This window comes from Equus asinus, chromosome 7 (assembly GCF_041296235.1).
Source record: "Equus asinus isolate D_3611 breed Donkey chromosome 7, EquAss-T2T_v2, whole genome shotgun sequence".
Lineage (NCBI taxonomy): Eukaryota > Metazoa > Chordata > Mammalia > Perissodactyla > Equidae > Equus > Equus asinus.
This window is the reverse complement of record NC_091796.1, coordinates 48,612,950-48,634,888: the sequence shown is the minus strand read 5'-3', so window position 1 is coordinate 48,634,888 and position 21,939 is coordinate 48,612,950. Positions and strand designations below refer to the sequence as shown.

At 44.3% G+C, this 21,939-nt stretch overlaps 1 protein-coding gene across 3 annotated transcripts in view; it reads left to right on the top strand.

Moving 5' to 3' along the window:
• The window catches only part of LAMA3 (laminin subunit alpha 3), a 255,342-nt gene that overhangs the window by 83,837 nt on the left and 149,566 nt on the right, over nucleotides 1-21,939 (top strand). For 2 of the 3 annotated variants that reach the window (XM_044774483.2, XM_044774485.2), the window contains exons 9-12: nucleotides 1,942-2,032; nucleotides 3,959-4,090; nucleotides 5,456-5,518; nucleotides 13,495-13,629. In XM_044774483.2, coding sequence (XP_044630418.2) covers nucleotides 1,942-2,032; nucleotides 3,959-4,090; nucleotides 5,456-5,518; nucleotides 13,495-13,629 — 421 coding nt within the window. Of the gene's footprint in view, nucleotides 1-1,941; nucleotides 2,033-3,958; nucleotides 4,091-5,455; nucleotides 5,519-13,494; nucleotides 13,630-21,939 lie in introns of those variants that run through there. The other variant, XM_070513304.1, reaches the window with a different exon arrangement.

Genomic DNA, 21,939 nt, shown 5'->3' with positions numbered 1-21,939 from the left:
CTTTGAGATGGAGCAAGGGGCCCCATGTGGCTGGAAGGGAGTGAGCCAGTGGGTAGATAAGTCATAGAAGTAACAGAGGCCAGATTGTGTTGGCCTAAGGAAGGAAAATCAGATAGGGGGCTTCCAGAGAGAGTGTGGCCAATGAGTGGACTAGCCAATAATTTCCGCATGCTTGATGTTCACAGAGATGGAAGCTAGCAACAGTGTTGAGGATGTGGCCAAGGAACTGAGAGAAAAGGAGAGAGAGAGAGAAGGTTTACCTGAAGGTTGCAAAGCACCTTGGAAAAGTTCTTCTTGGAGGAATTAGGACCTAAGAATTATCAGAGCAGGCCCTGGGGTTTCTAGGCGAATGTTCCATCGAAAGACTGTCTAGGTGGTGTGCCAAAGGAGCGGTCAGTGGGGGTGGGCTTACCTCCTGCATAGGTTCCATCAGCATGCACCCCACTCTAGCTTGGACAGCTGAGGTTTTCTCCTCTTATGTTAAGTGTCATGCAAATAGAAATTCAAGCACCCACACCTCCTAGAGAGATTACTTCCCCCCAGCATCTCCAATATGGAAATTACAGAGCCACCACTTTCCTTGAGTCCCAATATGGCCTTGGTCCAACTGTGACCTTGGTGTCCATGGATAAAGTGCCTTTAGGGTGTGGTGTGGGTCCCAGAGAACCACAGGAGACTTGAAGGCAAACTACAGGCATTATTCCATCTGCAGGTCATTTGTCGCTGTTCTTTGTGTCTTAAAATTATTACTTCTCTGTGACGGTTGCTTTATTAACCAAACTCTGTGGTAACGGGGAAAGCCTGAGGTACCCACTTCAGAGAACCTTTCCTCATTTCTTATTCCAACGGTAAAAAATTGGGGAGCCAAAGTTAACCTTGTGTCTTGCCTATTTTAAGTCATAGTAGCAACTACAGAGTTGAGAGGATAATTGGCATTTGATGGGCAAGAGGGTGAATACAGCTGTTTCTTATTTGCCCAAAATGTTCCCACATGTAAATGTGAAGTCAGAGAAGTGGCCAGTGCAGTTTTTAGACCTCAAAATGAATTCAGATTTTAGCCCACAGGACAAGAAGTGGTAATAAATTAAAATCTGTAATTAATAAAGTAATCAAAAATGGGGCAAAGAATACAGAAAGGGCCTTTGTTCTCCTCTCCGTGTTTCTATGCAGACCCTTTTTGGGTCAAAGTGTGTTAAATTGGTTCTTTTTAACTTCCTATTGCCTTTCCTTTCATTAATGAAAGAACACTGTCCTCTTAATTGTTTCCAAATTAGAGAGAGGGGGGCAGAATTGAGCTAGAGCCATGGTGTATAGTTCTTGGAAACTGATGATGCATGTTGGGTAATTTGATTTTGTGGCAATTACAAGGATTAACTATGAAATATAAAAAGCCTCCTAGTATTGTACTTTAAAATGAGCTCTGTGTATGAGACTCATGCCTACGTTTTCCATTCGTGTAACAAAAATGTTTGAAAAATGGTTTCTTGACTAAAGTACAGAAAAAATTGGAATGACAAGAGAAGATGATCTGTATGTGTGATTTCTTCCAAAATCAGAGAAGATAAAAATACACATATGACCCTTTATCCCTTGGGTTAACCCCTTAGGGGTGACTTATTTCCATTGATCACTTTTGAATGAAGCTGTGAAGAGTAGTCCTCTTGAAATTTGCAAGTTCTATGGTAGAGGGGAAAACCTGGGCTATCCAGTTCATGGAACTTACCGTCGTTTCCTCTTTCAATGGGAAAAAATTCCAGAGCCAAGTTTAAGCCAGTGTCCTGTGGTAAATCTTAGAGTCTCAAGGTCAAGATCGATGCTTATTTGTTTTCAGTGACTAGGAAATTATAATTGTATATGACAGAATTATTTCTTTGGATGAATAGCACAAAATAAGGACTTCTCCAATACTCTTCTTTCTAAGTTTCCTTTGTTTCTTTCTAGCATAACACAGCTGGTGTAAACTGTGAAAAGTGTGCTAAGGGTTATTTCCGCCCTTACGGCGTTCCACTTGATGCCCCAGATGGCTGCATCCGTAAGTGTCATTCCAGCCTGGTGTGTCTGCTTCAGGGAGGTCATTGGACTAAATTCTGATTGGTTACTAGTTCCCTTCCTAGTCTCTCTCTTCATATTATCGATCTACTCTTTACTAGCCAAGTAATCTCAGGCAGTTACATAGTCTCTCTGAACCTCAGATTTCTTATATATAAATAGAAATGATAATATATTCCTTAAGATTAAATGAAATGCCATCAAAAGCACCTAAGAAAATACTAAGCATTGGGCCTGCCACTAGACTTGCAACAAATATTAGTTCCTCCATTTTCTGTTGTTTTAACATGTTGCTACGGTCTCCAATAATTTCAAATTTTTGTCAGAATTCACATCAAGACAACATTGTAATGATTTCACAAGGGTATAATTATAGTCATAATACTTAAGATAGCTATGATTTATTGAGCACTTGCCATATGCAAGACATTGCCTAAATACTTTCACGAATATCTTAAATATCACAACAAACTCTAGATACTGTATTATTATTTTCATTTTTTGATATGGGGAAACCAAAGGGTCTCAGTAGTTAAATATTTTGGCCCAGGTGCCAAAACCACTAACTGATCGATCCAGGATAGAGTTCGTATCTGTCTGGCACCACTGTGCCATACCACATCCATTATACAGAAAAATGCCACTGGCTTTTCCCTGCGGATTATCAGTCATAGGTCAGATTATGGACTTTGCCCAACATGTGTCACCTATAGTCTGTTCAGTACTTGGTTCTTTTATGTTCTCTGGTTGTCACAGTTGGAAAGCAATTCCAGTCCTGAAGTTGGCCTCTGTGCCCACTGTTCCCCCAAATTCATTCATCGTTTCATTAACATTTGAGGGCATCGGAGTCCAAAGAACATATAAACTCTGATTTACTTCTCCCTAGGACATTCTTAGTTGTTAAAAGTGTGTTCCTGTTTTCCCTCCCTCTTCCACATCACCCCACGAAATATGTCCACCACTTTCCTGGTGCCCAGGATGAATAGGTATTGGCAAAGGAAAGCAGGACGTTGTACCTTGTTAGGAACCTCGATTCTCCATCACTTCTCTCATCAGTTTCTTTCTTTGTCACTGAAGTGGTCTCATGGAGATATGAAAGGCTTAGCATAAAGAACCTACTGTACATAAATCCTAAACAAATTTATCAAAGGACACCAGGAGAAGCCAGGCCTGGAGTATGCTTGATGCTCATGGCTTCTGCAGTCCCCCAGTTCTTCATGAGACTTACTCAGCTGAGCGAAGATAGTATTTTCGCTGTCCAAGGTGATGACCCGCCAGGTCAAAGGTAGCTCCCAAGTGGAGGGTTACCAAACCTTTTACACCCCAAGCCCCAAATATGTCCCTCTGAAATGCAAACCTGATCATTGTGTTGGTTGCAAAACTTTCCTTCAGTAAGCTCTACCACTCAAATCTAACATTTGGATTATGGGCGCAATCTTGCTTTCTGTCCACAAATTTTATATCAGTATCTAGGCATCCCACACTTGTGTCTGCATCACAGCTATGAAATGATGACCACTATATGGACATTCACAGTTGGGTAATGGCCAGGTGAAGCTGCACCCAACGGCCCTGCCAGGAGCTACCACACACACACCCCCAGCCCCTCCGATGGTACTTGCTGCAGGCGTTGCCTCTTACACAGGGAACTGGGAAGTATTCAGTATACTAAACTACATTCTTGAGAACTTCTCAGTGTGGATGCTCTTAAAGCTTATCTCTGAGAGCCCATGAGGTTCAGTTAATGAAAACCATCAACCAGATGTGAAGTAGAAAACAGGCTGTATTCTTTCAAGAATAACAGTAGACCAATGATAAAGTAGTAAACGTTGTCTGAGGAGTGTGGGGATGTATTTGCCTAATTAAGTGCAGCGAAGGCCTGGTGCTTTGAAACTGGGATTTCTCTTAGCTTGCAGCTGTAACCCTGAGCACGCGGAAGACTGTGAGCAGGGTTCGGGCCGCTGCACCTGCAAGCCGAATTTCCAGGGAGACCACTGTGAGAAGTGTGCGGCTGGATACCATAATTTCCCATTTTGCTTGAGTAAGTACCCACTGCAGGAGGAGAGGCCTCCCTTCTTGACACATACCTGGGCTTTGTGCATGACACCTGAGGGCATGGCAGGCATGGTGAGGGGAGACAGAAATGGAGCCGGGTTGGCTGTATTTACTTGAAAATGTTTCCAAAAGTTTGGAACATAAAATTTATGTAAGTACATTTTATATCCATTTATCTCCAAAATATTAGGTGTACTGTAGACATTACCGTCTCAGTAGGTCCAAAGGGTCAAATATTGGCGATTTCAACTTAGTAATCCACACGTGTGATTTTTCTTCATAAACCTAGAAGAAATGTCATGAGCTTCCAGATGTCTGTTTGCATACATGTAGTGTGTTTTGTGCTTCAGGTGGCCAGGGGAATGTGTTCCCTCTTTCCCACTGTACAATAGGCCAGGTTATCATGGGCCCCACCTCAGCTGACTGCAGTGATCTGAGTGAACGTCTCAGGGTCTCAGAGAAAAGAAATGTGTATGTATGGAACCACGAAAGAATTTGAAGCAGGAGACTCTATGAAATGAGCTCTGCAAATTGTGACAAGAGCCATGTTGTGTTTGTGCTGCAGCAGTGTAAAAAAGTGTAAAGTGCACTTGGTTGTTAGGACAAGGAAACACTGTCTCAAGAAGAGGCCTCTCCATTGCCGCATTAGTTCTTGCCCATCCCACACTCACAGCTCTACCATCACAGGAAAAGCATATTGAGTTGTGGGGCCAGGTGAACAGGACACACGTGAATGGGGTGACTACATGTCCTGGCTCATACCTCCCAGGGTCATCATCAAACTAGCACCCACTGTCACCATTAAGTGTCCTAGTTTAGAGGAGAAATTATATGATCATCTTATATTGAAAGGAACCAGTTTTTAAGCCCAAACACAGTAACACTGAATCGGGACTTAATCAATTTAGAATCTGTAATTATTGGGTAGAGGCTCAGCAGAAATTGCATTTGCCTTCTTATTAAAAAAAAAATAAGCCTGAAGCAATTTTATGGCATAAACAAAACTTTAGGGAAAAAATCTTGAAAGAAAACATTTTTTAAAACTAGCCTCAATTTTACATTAAAAAGTCAGTAAAGACATTAAAGAAACCAAGCTCAACCCTGCTTAGACTGAGTCTTAGCTATTGTGAGAATGAAATATCCATTTATGTTCATTAATATACAAATCAGAACATCTGATCAGTCTGGTTTCAATTACTAGATGCATTTCAAATATAGCAATATTGCCTTTCTTTAAATTAGTCTCCACATGCTACTTTTCCTTAAATTAGAGAGGGCTTCTTCCTAGTTATTGCAAGTTAATGTTTTACTTTTCTGTCTCATTAATCCTTCTCTGTATTTTTAAACATAGGAATTCCCATCTTCCCTATTTCTACTCCAAGTCCAGAAGATCCAGTAGCTGGAGAAATAAAAGGCAAGTAACTTTCTTTTGGTTTAATATCAATGAAAATGTTATGCTCCATATTGTTTTTCTACTTCCTATGCACACTGCTATACCCAATTTCAAATTGTCCTTGCTGGAGCATGGGGGGTGTCTTGCAGGTGTCTCCTCCTTGAGCTTTTCACCCCCCATCCTTCTCCACTCCAGTCTGTCTATCGCAATGGCCCTACCTCATTAAGGAAACAAAACAGAGCTTGGATTGTATGTCACTAACCTGCTCAAAAACCTTCGGTGGCAGTCAGTTGCCTACTGTCTTACTTGAGTTCTCCGAAAAGAGACTGTGAGAAAGGAACTGGGTGCAAGCAGTTTATTTGGGAGGTGATTCCAGGAAACCTCAGTAAGGGAGTGAGTCAGGGAGTGAAGGGAGCCATTATGAAGATGCATTAGCAAGCAGGTCCCTACTGTAGCACCTGGAGCTGCATCCCTTTAAGCATAGATTTTGCTCAGTGTCCTCCCAGCTGATGAGCTGACTTCAGTTACCTGCCATCAATGGAGGGCTGCCTCTGGGGCATGAACTCTCAGGCACGTCAAGCTTGGCCTGCAGAAAGGCTGAGGTTCTCCTGCAACCAGGAAGGTTCCCAGAGCAGAGAGTGGCAGGGGTGGGCAGGAAGCAGCCTTTGGGATGGAGAGGTGAGTATCGAGAGGGTGTGGGTGTTACATCTACCACACCACTCCTTCTGAGAGTGTTTTATGATCTCCTGTAATGTGCGCAGCATCATTCTGGCTGCCAAAGACTTACCATGAATAGAATTTTTAAAAATTCTCAACTCTCTTGAAGCTTATATTCCAGTGGAGGGACTCATACAATAACATATATAATATATAAACTACTAAGTAAGTAAGATCTCTAATATGTAATATTATGATATGCAGGGTTATGTCCTGCACAAGGGTGCTATTTTTAAGGGGGAGCCATTCACGTCATATGCATAAACTGACTCATATGAGAAGATTCCAGGCCTCTAAGTTCGATTCTGGAGCTGTGGACAGTTTCTACATAAACCCATAATGGCATACACAGGGATGCACACAATCAGAAGGGCACCAACAAAAGACACACTGCATGCACCCAGCCCGTGACTGCCCCAACTGGGTCACCCACTGAGTCTGCTTCTCCTTCCCCTGGGTGGCTGGAGAGGTTTGATGGCCACATGTTCATCTCACTAGGGTGGAGGTAGTGAGAGGTGTATGTGAGCACGTGTGCCCTTCCACCATGTCCACGGTGTGGGTGGGCAGAGAGGATGGCCTCTGGTGACCTCTCCATGGCACAGGAGTTCAGGTTCTGCAACAATATAGTATCTCAGGGTGTGGACTGGAGGCAGCCTTGGCCATGAGTGCTGTGGAAAAAATAAGGCAGAGAGAGGTTAGGGAATGTGAGGTTTGCAAATTTAAATAGGATAGTCAGAGAAGGCCTCACTGAAGAGATAATGAAGCAGGGACCTGAAGGGGGTGAGGGGTGAGCTCTGCAGGTGTCTGAGAAGAAGCATCAAGACACAGGAAAGACCGAGTGATAAGTCCTCGGGGCAGGAGCATGACAAGGTGTTCATTGAACAAAAAGAAGACCAGATGTGTGAAAGCAGAGCGGGGAAAGGGGAGAGGGGAAGGAAGGGAAGTTCTGGGGACCAGATGGTAGGTCCTTGTCAGCCATTGGAAAGGCTTAACATTCTACTCTGAATGAGGCAAGGAGAGTTTTGCACAGAGAAATGGTGTTGCATAAGGATATTTGTGGATACTGTGTCGAAAACTAATTTTAGCAGGAGAGAAGAAGCAGGGAGACCTCACAGAAAGCTATTGCGATAATCCATGAGGAAGAGATGATGGTGGCTTAGACCCAGGAGGTATCAGTGGAGGCGACAAGAAGTGGACAGATTGTAGATATAATCTGAAGTAGAACCAGGGTTTGCTGGACTGGATGTGGACTGAGAGAAAGAGAGGACTCTAGAGTGACTCTAAGGCTTTTGGGTGGAACAAACAAGGAAGATGCTGCCATTTGTTGGGATGGGAAAGAGTGTAACAGAGGAGAAGGCAGAGCGCATGGGCTAGAGGAGGGTCAGGTGGGTGCAATGGTGGGAACGTGTGGACATTCTCTTCTGGTGGTTCCTTTTCTCCTTTGTGAAATAAGAAGCAAGGTCAGGGGCAGAAAGTGAGGATGGGGAGGAGGCTTTGGAGATGAGGAGAGTGAAGGTATGAATGACTCATCCTGGAACGTGGGGGAGTGAATGGGCTTGGGGAATGTTGTAGGATTTGAGGGCAGCACAGGGCTCACCTGAGGTCTAACATCATCCAGTTTACCTTCCTATGCTAGTTCCAACTCTGTCCCACCGAGGCCCAGCTCCTCTGATCAGACCACAGTGCCGTGGGTCATTATGTGGGGTATTGTCTTAAGCCTTTGTCAGACACTCGGTCACTTAGGGACAGTAGCTATGCTTGACTTGGTTTCTAATCCCCACAGTACCTGCCGTGGATTCCTGCCTGTAAGAGGTATCTGCCAATGTTTCCTGAATGTTTCGTAATTGACTAGAATGGAACTCGGCTTTTGAGCCTTGATTCCAACACACATCTCTAGTTTTCTTCCACAAGAATGTTTCAGATCCCCCATTCCTGGACTGTTTACAGTAATCCCTTTGTTATTTAATTCCTTTTTCTCCCCAGGTAGACTGGTGGTGATTTCAGGAAAAGAAATTTAACTGAACTTGAAGGGAAGTTCAAACGTCTGTTTCAAAATATACGGGAAGCTTAGAACACGGCCTCAGAGAAAAGGAGTTTCAATTAGCGCAGTTGGATTTTACTTGGGAGTTTGAATGCATAGATACCCACTTCAATCTGGCCTTCTCTTAATGCATTTCAAAACCACCCACTGTGCAGCTTAACTCCCAGCCCTGAACATTAGAAGCACAAACATCTCAACTGCCAGAAGACATGCAGTGCTGGATAACACCGGGGGCCCTTCCACCCCTGAGAATTTGAATTCTTCAAGGCCCATTGATGCTTTCATGTCTTCTCATACAGTGGTTCTTAAATAGGGCTGTGTTTTAGAATCCCTCACTTTTGTAAAATAGAAATTCCTGTCTATCACCCCAGATCTTTATCTAGATTTCCAGGTGTAAAGCCCAGGCTTGAATTTGAAGAAGTTTTCCAGATGATTCTGATGTATGTCTCTTGCTTAGAACTACTGCCCTAGTTAGTAGAAATTCCTATTCAGTGGTTGGCAAACTTTCCTGTAAAGTGTCAGATAGTAAATATTTTCAGCTTTGTAGGCAAAGTTGCAAATAGTCAACTTTGCTGCTCTAGCATGAAAGCAACCATATGTAAATGAGTGAGCTTGGCTGCGTTCCCATAAACTTTATTTACTAAAACAGAGATGGATTTGGCCCTCGGGCCATAGTTTACAGATTGTGGGATTATATCAGATCTCTGAGTTCGGGATTCCACACCCAGGTGATGGTGTTTTACCAGGAGATTCCAATGTGAAGCCCAAGTTGAGAACTATTTGTCTAGAAAATCCACATTCTCCATTCCAGACACTGAAGAGCTGAAGCAGAACTGAACCATAGAAGAGTGTCGCAGATCAGAATGTTTTCAGGTTTTTCATTATATTTCTGACCCTGCATATTATTAGGATTTTCTGGGTCCAAGTGATCATTCATAACCACTTAACATTTCTTTTTAGGAAATCGGTGTACAACAGGCACAGTTTCAAGGGTGCCTTTTGAAAACAACAGCATATGGGAAACATACACTCTAGCCTACAGGCACGTGTGCACTTTTATTCCTCCAAGTTCAATCAACAGCTGCAGAAAGACTCTAGTTTACTTTATCTAGGAGATTGAGGCAGTCTGGGGCAGATTCTGTGAAGCAGCCATTTGGCTTGAAGACACGGCTGTATAGGAGGTTTCTTGACCAATGTCCTGAAGAGGTTTTGATTCCCCCAGTCCCTTTGTGAGGAGCCACTGTCCATGGCCAGAGTTCAGCGGTCAGTGTGGTTGGGGCTGGGGCACGTACTAATGATGAGAACTCTGGGAGGCTGGGGCAACAGCCGCGGGGGCGTGCTTCCCCCGCTCTGTCCCTCCCCAGGTGGGGCAGTCACTGTTGGCACGAGACCTGCCAGAGGAGGCTTAGAGAGGGACAGACAAATTCTGGTATCTGGATTTGGAGGCTCCCGGTAGCTGCCAATAAAATGGAATTCAAAGAATGGTGTTTACCAAAGAGAATTGTAGCCTTGAATATTTAGCATATTTTTCATTCATTAAACTTTTCTTAAGTGCCTACTTTGTACTAGGCACTGCCAGGGCAGCTGCCCGCTGCACAGTCCCTGCTGCCTGGAAGCTTCAAAAGACACACAGGTAAACAGTTATAACGGCAGGAGTTAATGCTAACAGCAGGCAAGAACATGAAGCTGCGGGAGCGTGCAGGAGGGCATCCTTACAGCCCCTTACAGAAGGAAGGGAGGGAAGGCAGGAAAGCAGAAAGGCAGGCAGGCAAGAAGGAAGAAGGTAGAGAGGTTCTGGAAGGGCTTCCCCAGAGCAGGAGAAGGAGGCATCTGAGCTGAGTCTCGGAGCATGAAGGACTTAGCCAGGCAGAGGGGCAGCTAAGAGAAGGCCTCGGGAATGGACAGGGGATGGCAGGTGGGTCCCTGGGGCTGAATCAGGGGTAGGGGGTAAAGTTCAGGGAGTGGAGAGGAGAGGAGTAGGAAAAGACCAGAGTGGCCAGCCAGGCCCAGATGTGCAGGTTGCAGTGCACAACTGCACCTCATCTAAGGGCGCCATAGCCACTGCGGACAGAGCAGATTTGTATATTTGTGGGGACGATTTTACAGCAAGTACCAGGAAAGCATCGTGAGGAAGGGACACCTTTTTCTAGTTTGTGCAAAGGTGCCGCATAGGCTGCTGGCAGCCTGGAAGATTGTGAAGGGTCTACTGTGTCACAGATGTCAAGGACTTTGGGTTGCGTCCTGAAGGCACTGGGTCACCTTTGAGGGATCTGACCTGGAAAGTGATATGAAAAGGTTGGCGGTTTAGAAAGATCCCTCTTGACACCAGTGTGGAGAGTGGATTGGAAGGAGCAAGATGGGAAGCAGACAGCCTTGTTAGGACACTTTCGAAATAATCCAGGCAAACAAGGATGAGCAAGGCTCTGGAACTGGAAGGAGAGGAGGATTCCAGGGACTTCCCTGAGACATAATCCTGTGACCTGGGGATGGAGTGCGGGGAGGGGAGGGGAGCGAGAAGGGAGGGGCCTCAGAGGTTCCTGACTGTGTCCCCATGTGGGACTATTTGCCAGCTAAGGAAGAGGAGACATTGAAAAGGGAATTTCAGAAAGGGAATTTGTAAAATGCACGGGTGCTCGATGCTTTCTTTCTGCTTACAGATGGCTGTAAATCAGGATTCTTTGGACTTTGATGCCAATGTCAAGTTCAAGTTTCTTACTGAATTCCAATGCTTGGTTTAACGCCAAGGCTGTAATTGACAGTCAAACTTTCTCTTTCTCTGTGGTGTTCTCAGCCTCCGGGGCGGTGGCATTGGGCCTTCGTGTAGCAGCCGTGATGCACTGTCAGAGCGATGCTCATGCCAGCCTGGGTTCCAAGGCTTCGCTGGGGATGAGTGTGCCCTTGGAGGTGTCCGTTGCCCTTTTTTTCAAATTAGGGCAACTGTTCCATTTAAGTATGAACGAGTCAGAGATGATGCAAAGACTGTAAAGTTGTTCTGATTTACCCCGACCTTTTTTCTTAATTATTGTATTAGAAAAATTCCACAACTGTGTTATCAACCTTTTATATGAAAGATTAAAGGTTTAGGGCAAATGGGAAGGAGTGGGATTTGACTAGTTTTTTGGATCAACTGTTATTTTAGTCCTTATAGAAAATCTTTCCCAAATGCGTGAGACTTCTCTTCCTTAGTAAGTAGGGTGAACCCAGTCGAATCTGTGAGTCTTTCAGGACCTTTCTCTTCCTCTTCCTTGTGGGACCATGTTACAGATTTGGGTGCTAATGTTCTTGATAGAAATGGAGATGTTTTAAATATGAGATTGGTTTGAATATGCATGCTAATCTAGGACATACCTTGAACGTGTCTTTTAAAATCAGTTAACAGCTTATATTCTTAGTATAATAGAAAGAACATGGGCTTTAGAATCAAACAGATGTGAGTTCAAATCCTGACTCAGCTTTTCTGGCTGTGTGACCTAGGGCAAGTTAATTAACCTTTCTGAGCATCTTTTTTCTCAACTACAAAATGCTTACCTATCTTACAGGGCTCTTGCTTGACTTTATTATTTATCCATTCATAATGAAGTCAAGCAGGAGCCCTATCTTTTTGAGAAATATTTATTTATTGAGAAATACTGTATAGCGGCAGTGGGAGTGCTGAGGGGAGTTCTTGTTACCAAACAAAGTGGGAATTCTCTTGCCTGATGTGCAAAAAGAGCCAATTATTATGGCATCAGCCTTTGAGAAAAGGATACGGCTTTATTGTGAGATCGATCTGCAAGGAGACAGGGGCATGTGCTCTCAGATCTGTCTTGCTGGTCTAGGGCCTGGGGCACAATTTATGGGAGGAAAGGCAGGGTGGTCTGAAGTGTGGAGACAGATGATTGGAGGTAAGGAGAAGTGAGGTAATTCATGATCTGCACAAGTGTAGTCAAACTTCCTGCCTCTTCGTTGGGTGGACGCATGTTCACAAAATGGTGGTGTTAGCACGATCTAAGGGTGGGGTTTTCAGCCCTTTAATGTCAAAAGGGTCACTTATGGGGCATTTGCGCAGGCCCAGTTGATGGGTTGCGGTCTCCACTGGCCTGAACTAGGTAAGGAGGGACTCTGAGTTCCTGAAAGACAACTCTCAGTTACTCTGTTGGTAAGATGGGGTCAGTCGCACTGGTCCTAGTCGGCCTGTGGCTACATTCCCACTTTCAGTCTGTTAGATGCTTCAGTCATCTATTGCTGTGTAATAAATCACCCCAAAACTTAGCGGCTTCAAACAACGAGGGTTATTGTCACAGTTGTGTGGGTTGGCTGGGTGGTCTTTCTGCGGGACTTGCTGGAGGGTCTACTGGGACGGGGCTCAGATGGGACGGGGGGCATCTCTCTCCATTGGCCTTTTGTTCTCAAGGAGGCCAGACTGGGCACCTCACGTGGTGGTCCCAGGGCTCGCAGAGAGTGAGAGTAGAATCCACAAAGCCCGTTGTGACCTGGGCTTAGAAATCCCACAGCAGCACTGTCACCTCATTCCGTTGGCCAAAGCAAGTCACAAAGACAATACGTGATTTCAGTAATTAAAGTGTTGTGAAAGACCAACACTGCTAAGATAGAGAATAGGGAGGGGAGCTGCTTGTACACATTGACTGGGGAAGACCTTCCTGAGGAGTTCACTTTGAACTGAAACCTGAAGGATGAGCAAGAACCAGGGGAGGGCAGTATAGCAGAGGGAATGGCTGGAGCAAAGGCCCTGAGGTGGGGGAGCACCTGTTTGCAGGATCGGAAGCAGCCTAACTGCTGGGAAGTCCTCATGCCCGGAGGATGAAGTCAGACAAGCCAAGTGAAGGCCACATCTGGCATGTATTAGGGCTGAATTTATATTCGTTTCTTTTCTTCTAAAAAATGGAAGGTAGAAATATGTTTAATTCAAGATTGTCATTAGATGGGAATCTATTAAATTGAAGTGTTACTGTACAAGGCTCAAATGTGGGAAAAAATGTTTTCTCACAGGGATAGATGTTCAAAGATTGTAGCTGTTTTGCAAACTAGTGCCCACCCTAGATGTTTCTTAGCGGCATCTCCGACCTTCTCTGAATATTTGTTTTATTTCCCTTTAAGATGTAGTCTTTTGGGTTAAGAATGTCTGTAAGCCATAGATAACTCATAATCTGTGTTTCCATGATGGAAACCTGGGAGAGGGGAGAACCTGACAGAGGACTGAGGATGGAGACCCCCTCTGACAGTCTCTTCTCCTTCGCAGGGTGTGACTGTAACTTGGAGGGAGTTCTCCCCGAAATCTGTGATGCCCAAGGAAGGTGCCTGTGCCGCCCTGGGGTCGAGGGCCCTCGGTGTGATGCCTGCCGCTCGGGTTTCTACTCATTCCCTATTTGCCAAGGTAAGTGGGGACACAAAGCGTGATGACCATCAGTCCCCAAGATAAAGTTCCTCCTGAGGAAATGCAGACCCTCTCCTGGCAGAGCTGTGTGGCCTGCAGTTTACAAATGAGCCGCTGGCTTATGTATGTCTGTTACGTGGGACTGTCCTGCCTGGGCTGTGTCACCTCCCTTCTTTTGTTTTTCTAACCCTCCCTTCCTCCTCCATGGCGGTTAAGTGCATGGTCTCTGGAGTCAGCTGCCTGCATGCACATTCTGGCTCCAGAGAGGAGGTGGTATCTGGACAGTGTTGAGGAACCTGCCAGGTGGATGAGGGGAAGAGGCAGGGCATGCCAGACAGGGAACAGCAAACACAAAGTACACTCTCCTCCTCCCCACTTGTTCTGTCTGCTAGTTCCCATCCTAGTAAGAGTCACTGAAGGCGATGGAGGGTGGTGTGGGGAGGAGGTGTCTGGCCTGGTCCCTAGAGCATGATACGAATGCAGTAAATGTTGGTGAATGAGCAAATGAATGAAGGAACTTGCCCAAGTTCTTCCCCTCTGCCTCTTTCCACTGCCTGCCCTTGTTCTTCCCTCAGTGGCCAATGTAGGCAAAGCAGGGGAAAGACGAAGATTACCAGTCAGGGCTCAGGGCAGGAAATAAACGCCCCTGCAGGGACTTGCTACAGGTGATTAGGTGCTAACATGGGCAAATTCATTCATTCATTTGCTCATTCATCCAACTTTTACTGCAGACCTATTATGCTCTAGGCTCAGGGCCAGATACCTCCTCCTTCCACCCTCCATCCCCTTCAGTGACTCTTACTAGGATGGGATATGAAGAGACAAACCAAGTGAGGAGTTGCTAGGGCTGGAGCAGCAGGCTTTAAGCTGGGCTTCCAAGGAGCCCCCCAGTGAATGGCTGAGTTTTAAGCCCTGTGCTGCAGTGCAGCCCACGGATACAAGAACTGCAGTCCTGCGCCTCCAGGCTAGCCCTTGGCACCCTGGAACCCAGATAGGACACAGCTGCAGAAACGCTCAAGAAGCCACAGCAAGGCAACCTCCTCCTTACTTCTCCCCTTTCTAATCTTGTTCGACTATTTCTTATTTGCAAAACCCAATTGGCATCCAGAACCCAGCTCCAAGAGAATCCGGGCAGTGCTGTTGCTAGCTTTCCAGCCCCTGAGCACAGGAGGAGGTTAGAATCAGTCTTGAGCAATCACATGCACAAGATCAGCCACACTAAGGAGCTGTGAGTGGGGCGGAGCAGGAAAATCCCTCCCTGGAGCTGGAGACTGAAGTGAAAAACAAGGCTCGCATTAGCTGTCGACTTGGGCTGGTTACTCACCCCTTTATTCCTGAGTTTCCTAATAATAGTGCCCGCCCTGTAATGTGCGGAGCGATTCCATGTGCACTGCTGTGTACCGAGAGCCTGGGAAGCACTCACTTGTCTGGTAGCTATTATTCTTTAACGCTCCTTCTTTTGCCCCATACTTCCTTCTCACTCATTTTAACAGCCTGTAGCCCAACCTCCATTGATCTCGCTGTGTGCATAGTTGTGTCTATGCCAAACCCCCTCCTTTCCTCCTGGCCCCCTGGCAGGCCCTGTTCACAGACCTCTGACCTGTTTCTCAGCCTTTGCCTCTCTGGAGCCACAGCAGCTCTCGGCAGTCCCTGCCCAGATGTCTGGTCACCTGGCAGGTGGGAAGGTAAGGAAAGGAAGGGAGTATCTTTTCTTTTCCTGCCTTGACTTCAACCAGAGAAATTCAGTATTAGCAGTTGGAATGCCCAGTGCATTTCCTATGGAAACATCAGTCCAGGTGATGCTTATGTTTGCATTGGGTGAATCATACTAGAGGTGGATTGTGTGTTAAACTGGCTCTGGGGTCTGGTGTGATAACCTCATCCTTGTACGTAACATTGTTTCTGTGGACAGAGATCCCAAATAATGAAATTTTAAACCACAAGTTGGGGATGCTTACATTTCTATTTTGCACTGGAGACACTGAGCCTCCCATTGACAAAATGAAGAAGAACCAGCACGAGTAGGGTGGGGTGGAGGCCTTCCATTGCAGGTGTCCACCAGGGTCCAAGCCCAGAGGAGCTTATGTGGGGAGTAGGCAAGATTATGAGTAGTGAAGATGAGCTCTATTCAACAAAAGCAGGAGGGGAAGGGTGGGGGCAGCCAAGCAGTTTATCTCGTTCCCTCCACCCAATACTTAAACTGGAACAGCTGAGCATTTTCTGGATTGTATAAATTAATAATTATAACAATGTATTGTTGGGTTTTGACATATAGAGACATAATATGTATAGTAGCACAGCAAAGGGGGAGGGAATGGAGCTACATAGGTGTAAGGTTTCTATGTCACAGGAACTAAGTTAATATAAATCTGAAGTAGATTCCGATGACATGTACTTTATAGGCTCTAGGGCAACCACTAAGACAATAACTCAAAAAATAACTTAAAAGTCATTAAAGGAAGTAAAATGCTGCCCTAGAAAATCTTCATTTAATACAAAAGAAGGCAATAAAAGAGGACTAGAGGAATGAAAAGACATAAGATGTATAGAAAACAAAATGCAAAATGGCAGCAGTAAATCCAACCATATCACTAGTAACGTTAAATGGGAATGGATTCTACCTCATACCATGTACAAATATTAAGCCAAAATGGGTCAAAAATCAAAATGTGAGAGCTAAAACTATAAAACCCCTGGAAGGAAACATAGATTCATGACCTTAGATTATGCAGTAGTGTCTTCGATTCAACACCAAAAATAGAAACAACAAAAGAAAAAATAAATACTGGACTTCATCAAAATTTAAAACTTTTGTGCTTCAAAGGACACTATCAAGAGAGTGAAAAGACAGCCCATAGGGTGAAAGAAAATATTTGCAAAGCCCGTATCTGACAAGGCACTAGTATCAAGACTATATAAGGAGCTCTTACAACACAGTAATTAAAAGACAAATAACCTAATTTTAAAATGGACAAAGAATTTGAAGAGAGATTTCTCAAAAGAAGATACACAGATGATCAATAAGCACCTGAAAAGATGTTTTATATCATTGTTATTAGGTCAAGGCAAATTGAAACTACAATGAAATACCATTTCACGTCCTCTAGAAAGACACACAGTAGTGAGTGTTGGCAGGGATCGGGAGAAATTTGAACCCTGATACATTGCTAGCAGGAATGCAAAATGATGCAGCCATTTTTGAAACAGTTTTGGTATTCCTCAGAAAGTTAAACATAGAATAACCATAAACCCCAGCAAATCCACTCCTAGGTATACATCCAAGAGAAATGAACTCATACACGCACACAATAACTTGTATACAGACGTCCACAGCAGCATTAGTCACAATAGCCCAAAAGGAAAAGCAACCCAAATGTTCAAAACTGGTCAATGGACAAAAAAATTGATGTACTCGTACTATGGGATATTATTTGACAGAAAAAAGGAGTGAAGTACTGATATGTGCTACAACATGGATGAACCTTGAAAACATTATGCTAAGTGAAAGAAGCTAGTCACAAAAGACCACATATTGTGTGACTCCAATTATATGAAATATCAAGAATCAGCAAATTCATAGAGACAGGAAGTACATTAATGGTTTCGTAGCACTGGGATGGGGGTGGGGGTGGCAGAGTCGGGGCAATAGGGATTGACTGCTAATGAGTATGGGGTTTCTTTTAGGGGGGACAAAAATGTTTTTAAAATTACTTTGTGCTGATGGTTGCACAACCCTGTGGATTTATTTTAAAAAATTGAATTGTACATTTTATTTATTTATGTGTTCTTTGCTGAGGAAAATTCTCCCTGAGCTAGCATCTGTGCCAATCTTCCTCTATTTTGTATGTTAGTCGCTGCCATAGTCTGGCCACCAAAGTGTGCTCTTGGTCCGCGTCCCAGAACCGAACCTGGGCCGCTGAAGCGGAGCACACTGAACTTAACCATTAGGCCAGGGGTCCAGCTCAGAATTGTACATTTTAAATAGGTGAATTGTATGTTATATGAATTATATCTCAGTAAACCTGTTTAAAAAAAAAGATAATGCAGAAGGTGACAGAAAACCCAGTGTATTGAAGCTGGGCATTTCCTCTCCAGGCACACATCAGCCTTATCTTTCTGTAAACTTGACCCCCATCTCTCCTGGTATCTTTTACAACAGTGATAAAACAATATGCATGAGAATTTTAGAGTTAAAGGGAATTGAAATTACTTATTTTACAGTAACCGTTCTGAGACCCAGGAGAGTAAATGAAAGCTGCATGGTTGCAGGGTGATCCGCAGCACCCACGTGTCTTGACCCCCAGCCTGGGGTACTGCAGGAATTATATTCTCTTCCTTAACATCTGCAGTGCCTAGAGGTCCCAGTTTTCAAACTGCAGGTCGCTCTCCATTAGTGGGTGGAGAAATCAATTTAGTGGGTATAGACCAGCAATAAAATTAAATAGAATGGGCTAGAAATGATTAGAATGGATCGTAAGTAGTAGTGGGAAGAAATATTTTGTAAAATTCTTGTTTACAATTATCTATGTTTTAATAAATATCTGTGTCCATTTCTGTATCTATCATTATCAATCTGTGTGTGTGTTTATTGATTTATTTCTTAGTGTGGATGTGGCTTAAAAAAAAAGCTGCTCTGTTAAATAATCCTGGAGGATTTTGTCTGTGATTCTGAGTAGTTTGTCTCTTTTCTTTTATTCTATGCCTTGGTCTTGTGGCTTCAGACTCTCACGTAGTTACAGCCTGAAGTCGTGGAGTATTTGGGTGAATTTGGTGTCTCTCTTTCACCTGGAAACTGTTGTTCAGTAAATTGCAGCAGTAATCTGATAAATCCGTTTTCACCTGAAGATATTCCTGTGCCAGTACACACTGGATAATTCCTCTGTCCGATCTTTTACACACAGTCTATACAAGAGGAGCAAGGGCCACAGAGCACAAGGAACTCATTTGGGATGCATTCCCTGTTTTATCTTTACTCCATAATCTCGTCTTTACTATTCTGGTTAAACCCAGCAAGCAGGAAGGAGGGTATAAATGTCAATGTCCTGAGATTTGACCTTAAACTGGGTTCTGACTTAATGATTGCTGTCTTACCTAAGAGTGTGCTGAAAAGCCCTGGACCTTACTGGAGTTTTCATCCAGGTGCAGGGGGACAGTCGCCCACACTGAATAAAGTTGAAAGGGGCTGTGGGATTTAGTTTGCAGCCAGAGTTTGCTTGTTCAATACACTAGTTGTATAACACTCAGTTGCATCTCCATGTGGCTTAATCTTCCATGGCTTCCCTAAAGGCACTCCGTGATTCTGATCTGTTTCTAGGAACTGTGATCATTTTTACTGCTCTTCCTATTTAAACATGGATTTCTATAATAACCTCAAACTCTGGCCATTTTTTCCAATTAAAAAAACATGCTCTTTTTAAATGTATGCTATAATTCTTTGAACTGCAGACGAATTATTCCATCGTGATGGAATTTGGTTATCTGGCTTATGGTCTGGAGCAAAAGTGAGAAACAAGCAAGAAAAAAAGTGAGAAGCAAGAAACCCCTATCGCTTCTGGACAGTAAAGCAGTGCACCCCCAAAGATGTGCACGGAAATCCATGCATTTCACTACGAGAAGACTCCCATAGGCCCTCTCTCACCTATTCCTAGTTTTTTTAAAAAAAAGAATAATTGTAGTAAGTTTGGTTATTTGTTTTCTAAGCCAAACCCATGGCAAAGTAGAAACATAAAATTAGAAAGAAGGGAAAATTGCTAAGGCAGTACAGTAACAGTAAGGGAGGAAAGAGAGAAACAGACATAAAATGTAAGAAATAGCAGTCCGAGGCCATTTAATGAAGGGCAAATACTCCTACCCAGCTCAGGACGTACTGAGGGAATCCCCACTGGAATAAGTAAATGAGCAATGTCATGAGGGCTCTAGATCATAAGGAAGGGGTTAAAATACGTCTGAATACCTGTTTCAGGAGGAAAGAAGGAGAAAGGGAGAACACTATTCAGTAAGAGTACTTTTAAAATGAGAACATTCTGGTGATTAAAAAGTCGGTTACAACTCTATGGTTTCATGTGACAGGAAACTTGACCTAAATTAGCTTAAGGCAAAAAGGATTTATTGGCTGTAATTGAACAGTTCAGGCATATTTGGTTTCAGGAACAGATTGATCCAGAGGCTCAACCATCTTGGTAGGGTCTGTTTTTTCTCCATCTTTCAACTCTGCTATCTTGTATATTGGTTTCATTCTTGGGCCTCAGGTGGTGGTAAGATGATAGCCAACATTCTTAGACATATAATGGTAATGACTAAAATGTGTCCCACTCAAATTCATACGTTGAAGTAATTAACATTTGGAATAGGGAGTAATTAAGGTTAAATGACGTCAAAGGATGTAGTAGTGATCCAATAGGATTAATGTCCTTACAAGAAGAGACACCAGAGAGCTTTCTTGCACTCTCTCTCTCTCTGCCATGTGAGGACACAGAGAGACAGCAGCTGTCTGCAAGCCAGGAAGAAAGTCCTCCCCAGGAACTGAATCAGCCAGCCTCTTGATCCTGGACTTCCCAACCTCTAGAACAGTGAGAAAATAAATGTCTGTGCTCAAGCCACCCAGTCTGTGGTATTTCGTTATGGCAGCCCAAGCAGACACAGACATTCATCCTTCCAGGTTCAAGTCCAGGGAAAGAGTACGCCTTCCTCCAAGGCAAGTCTGGTTCCGACTGCCTCACGTGCCCATTCCTGAACCAACCCCCATGGCCATGGAATTCAGTGCTCTCACTGGCCGAGCCTGAGTCTCCTCACGTCCACGGAAGTGGGAGTGGAGTTGGATGGAGTAAGGGGAGGAGCAGTGCCCCACAGCAAAATCAGGGTGCTGTAACCAAATGGGGGTGGCAAAACTCTGCGTCAGTAAAATCCTCAGCTCTCTGAGAAAACTTAGTTCCCCAGAGTGACCAGTCCAGTGAGTGATTAGGAAAACCTCTGAGGTTTAACTGTAGCATTTATCTTCTTAAGAAGATGACACCTGATGTGAAAAGCTGTTTAATCAGCTACCGTGTATGAAGATAATGCAATATCCCTTGTGTTAAAGGATTGGAGTTGGGATTTAAAAAAATAAGAATTTATCTTCTCATTTATATTTTCAGTAGAGTTGGTTTGGACCTCTGCTTCCAAAGGTCTACAAAAGCCGCCTGACCTCCGTGGCCAGAAGGCAGAACAGCAAGCTTAGGAGAGAAGATGTATTGACAGCCGCCACAGACAGGGGCTAGAGGAAGACGAGCAGGCGCTCTGCTGGCTCCCTGGTGACTGTGTGTGGTCAGCCTCTGCTGGCTTCTGTCTGCGGTTCAGTCGTGGCTCACACAGTGAGGCGGGCGGGCGGTGGGGGGGGGGGGGAGGGGGGTCGCCGGCTCATCGTGGGCCCTGATTCCACTCCCTCTTTTGCTTTCCACCTGTTCCTCAGCTCCTCCCAAAAGGGGAGGAAGGAGAGGGCAAGCATTGTTCAGGCTTTAGAATTCAAGCAGGCGGGCACCTCAAGTCCTGTCTCTCGGTGGACCTCACCAAAGCCTCAAGGGGCAGCCACCACTGCTGAAAAGCTGCTTTCCGAGTTCTGCAGGAAGCACACCGTCTGCCTTATTCCTGGGGTGGTGGCGAGTTCCTTGCTCCAGATGTAAACCGTCAGGTTCTGGGAGAATTGGGAATGTTCCAACATTCTGTCTGTGATGGTCTCCCTTCTCTTGCTCTCACCTTTTTCTAACAGCTTTTGCGATCTTTTTAAATTTTTCCCTTGGCGACAGCTCTGAGGCTAGTGGCTAAAGCTCAGACTCAGTAAAATCTGTACTTGGTCTAGCATCAAGGTCCCACCCAGTATTTTAATTTGCGATCTTTTTTAGATGAAGTTGATTGCATGGCCCATTGAATTTTAGAATCAAATCAGAGTGGCCCCAAATGCTACATCAGATGGTCCGGTATATTCTAGCCAAAAAAAAGTTCTTACGGCTATGCTCTGTGTTCCTTTAAAGATTTTGAAAATCTTGAAAAGGAATTTTAAAACCCTTCTAAGTTGTTCTTGCCAACTGCAGTCCTGAATTTATGTCTTGCATAAACTTAATTGACCCCAGACTTCTCTAAGTACAATGCGGTGTCTTCTCATTTTAATTTCGACTCACTCAAGCGCCCTGTCGTTTTCTTCCTTATAGATGTAAGTCAAATCGTAGATATGAGGCCACTTTGGGGAATTTTCTGTATGTATTTGTAATTTATGTTGATGTCTGGTTCAGTCCTTTATCTTCAACCACAGAATACACTGCGACTCTCCAGTGAAAT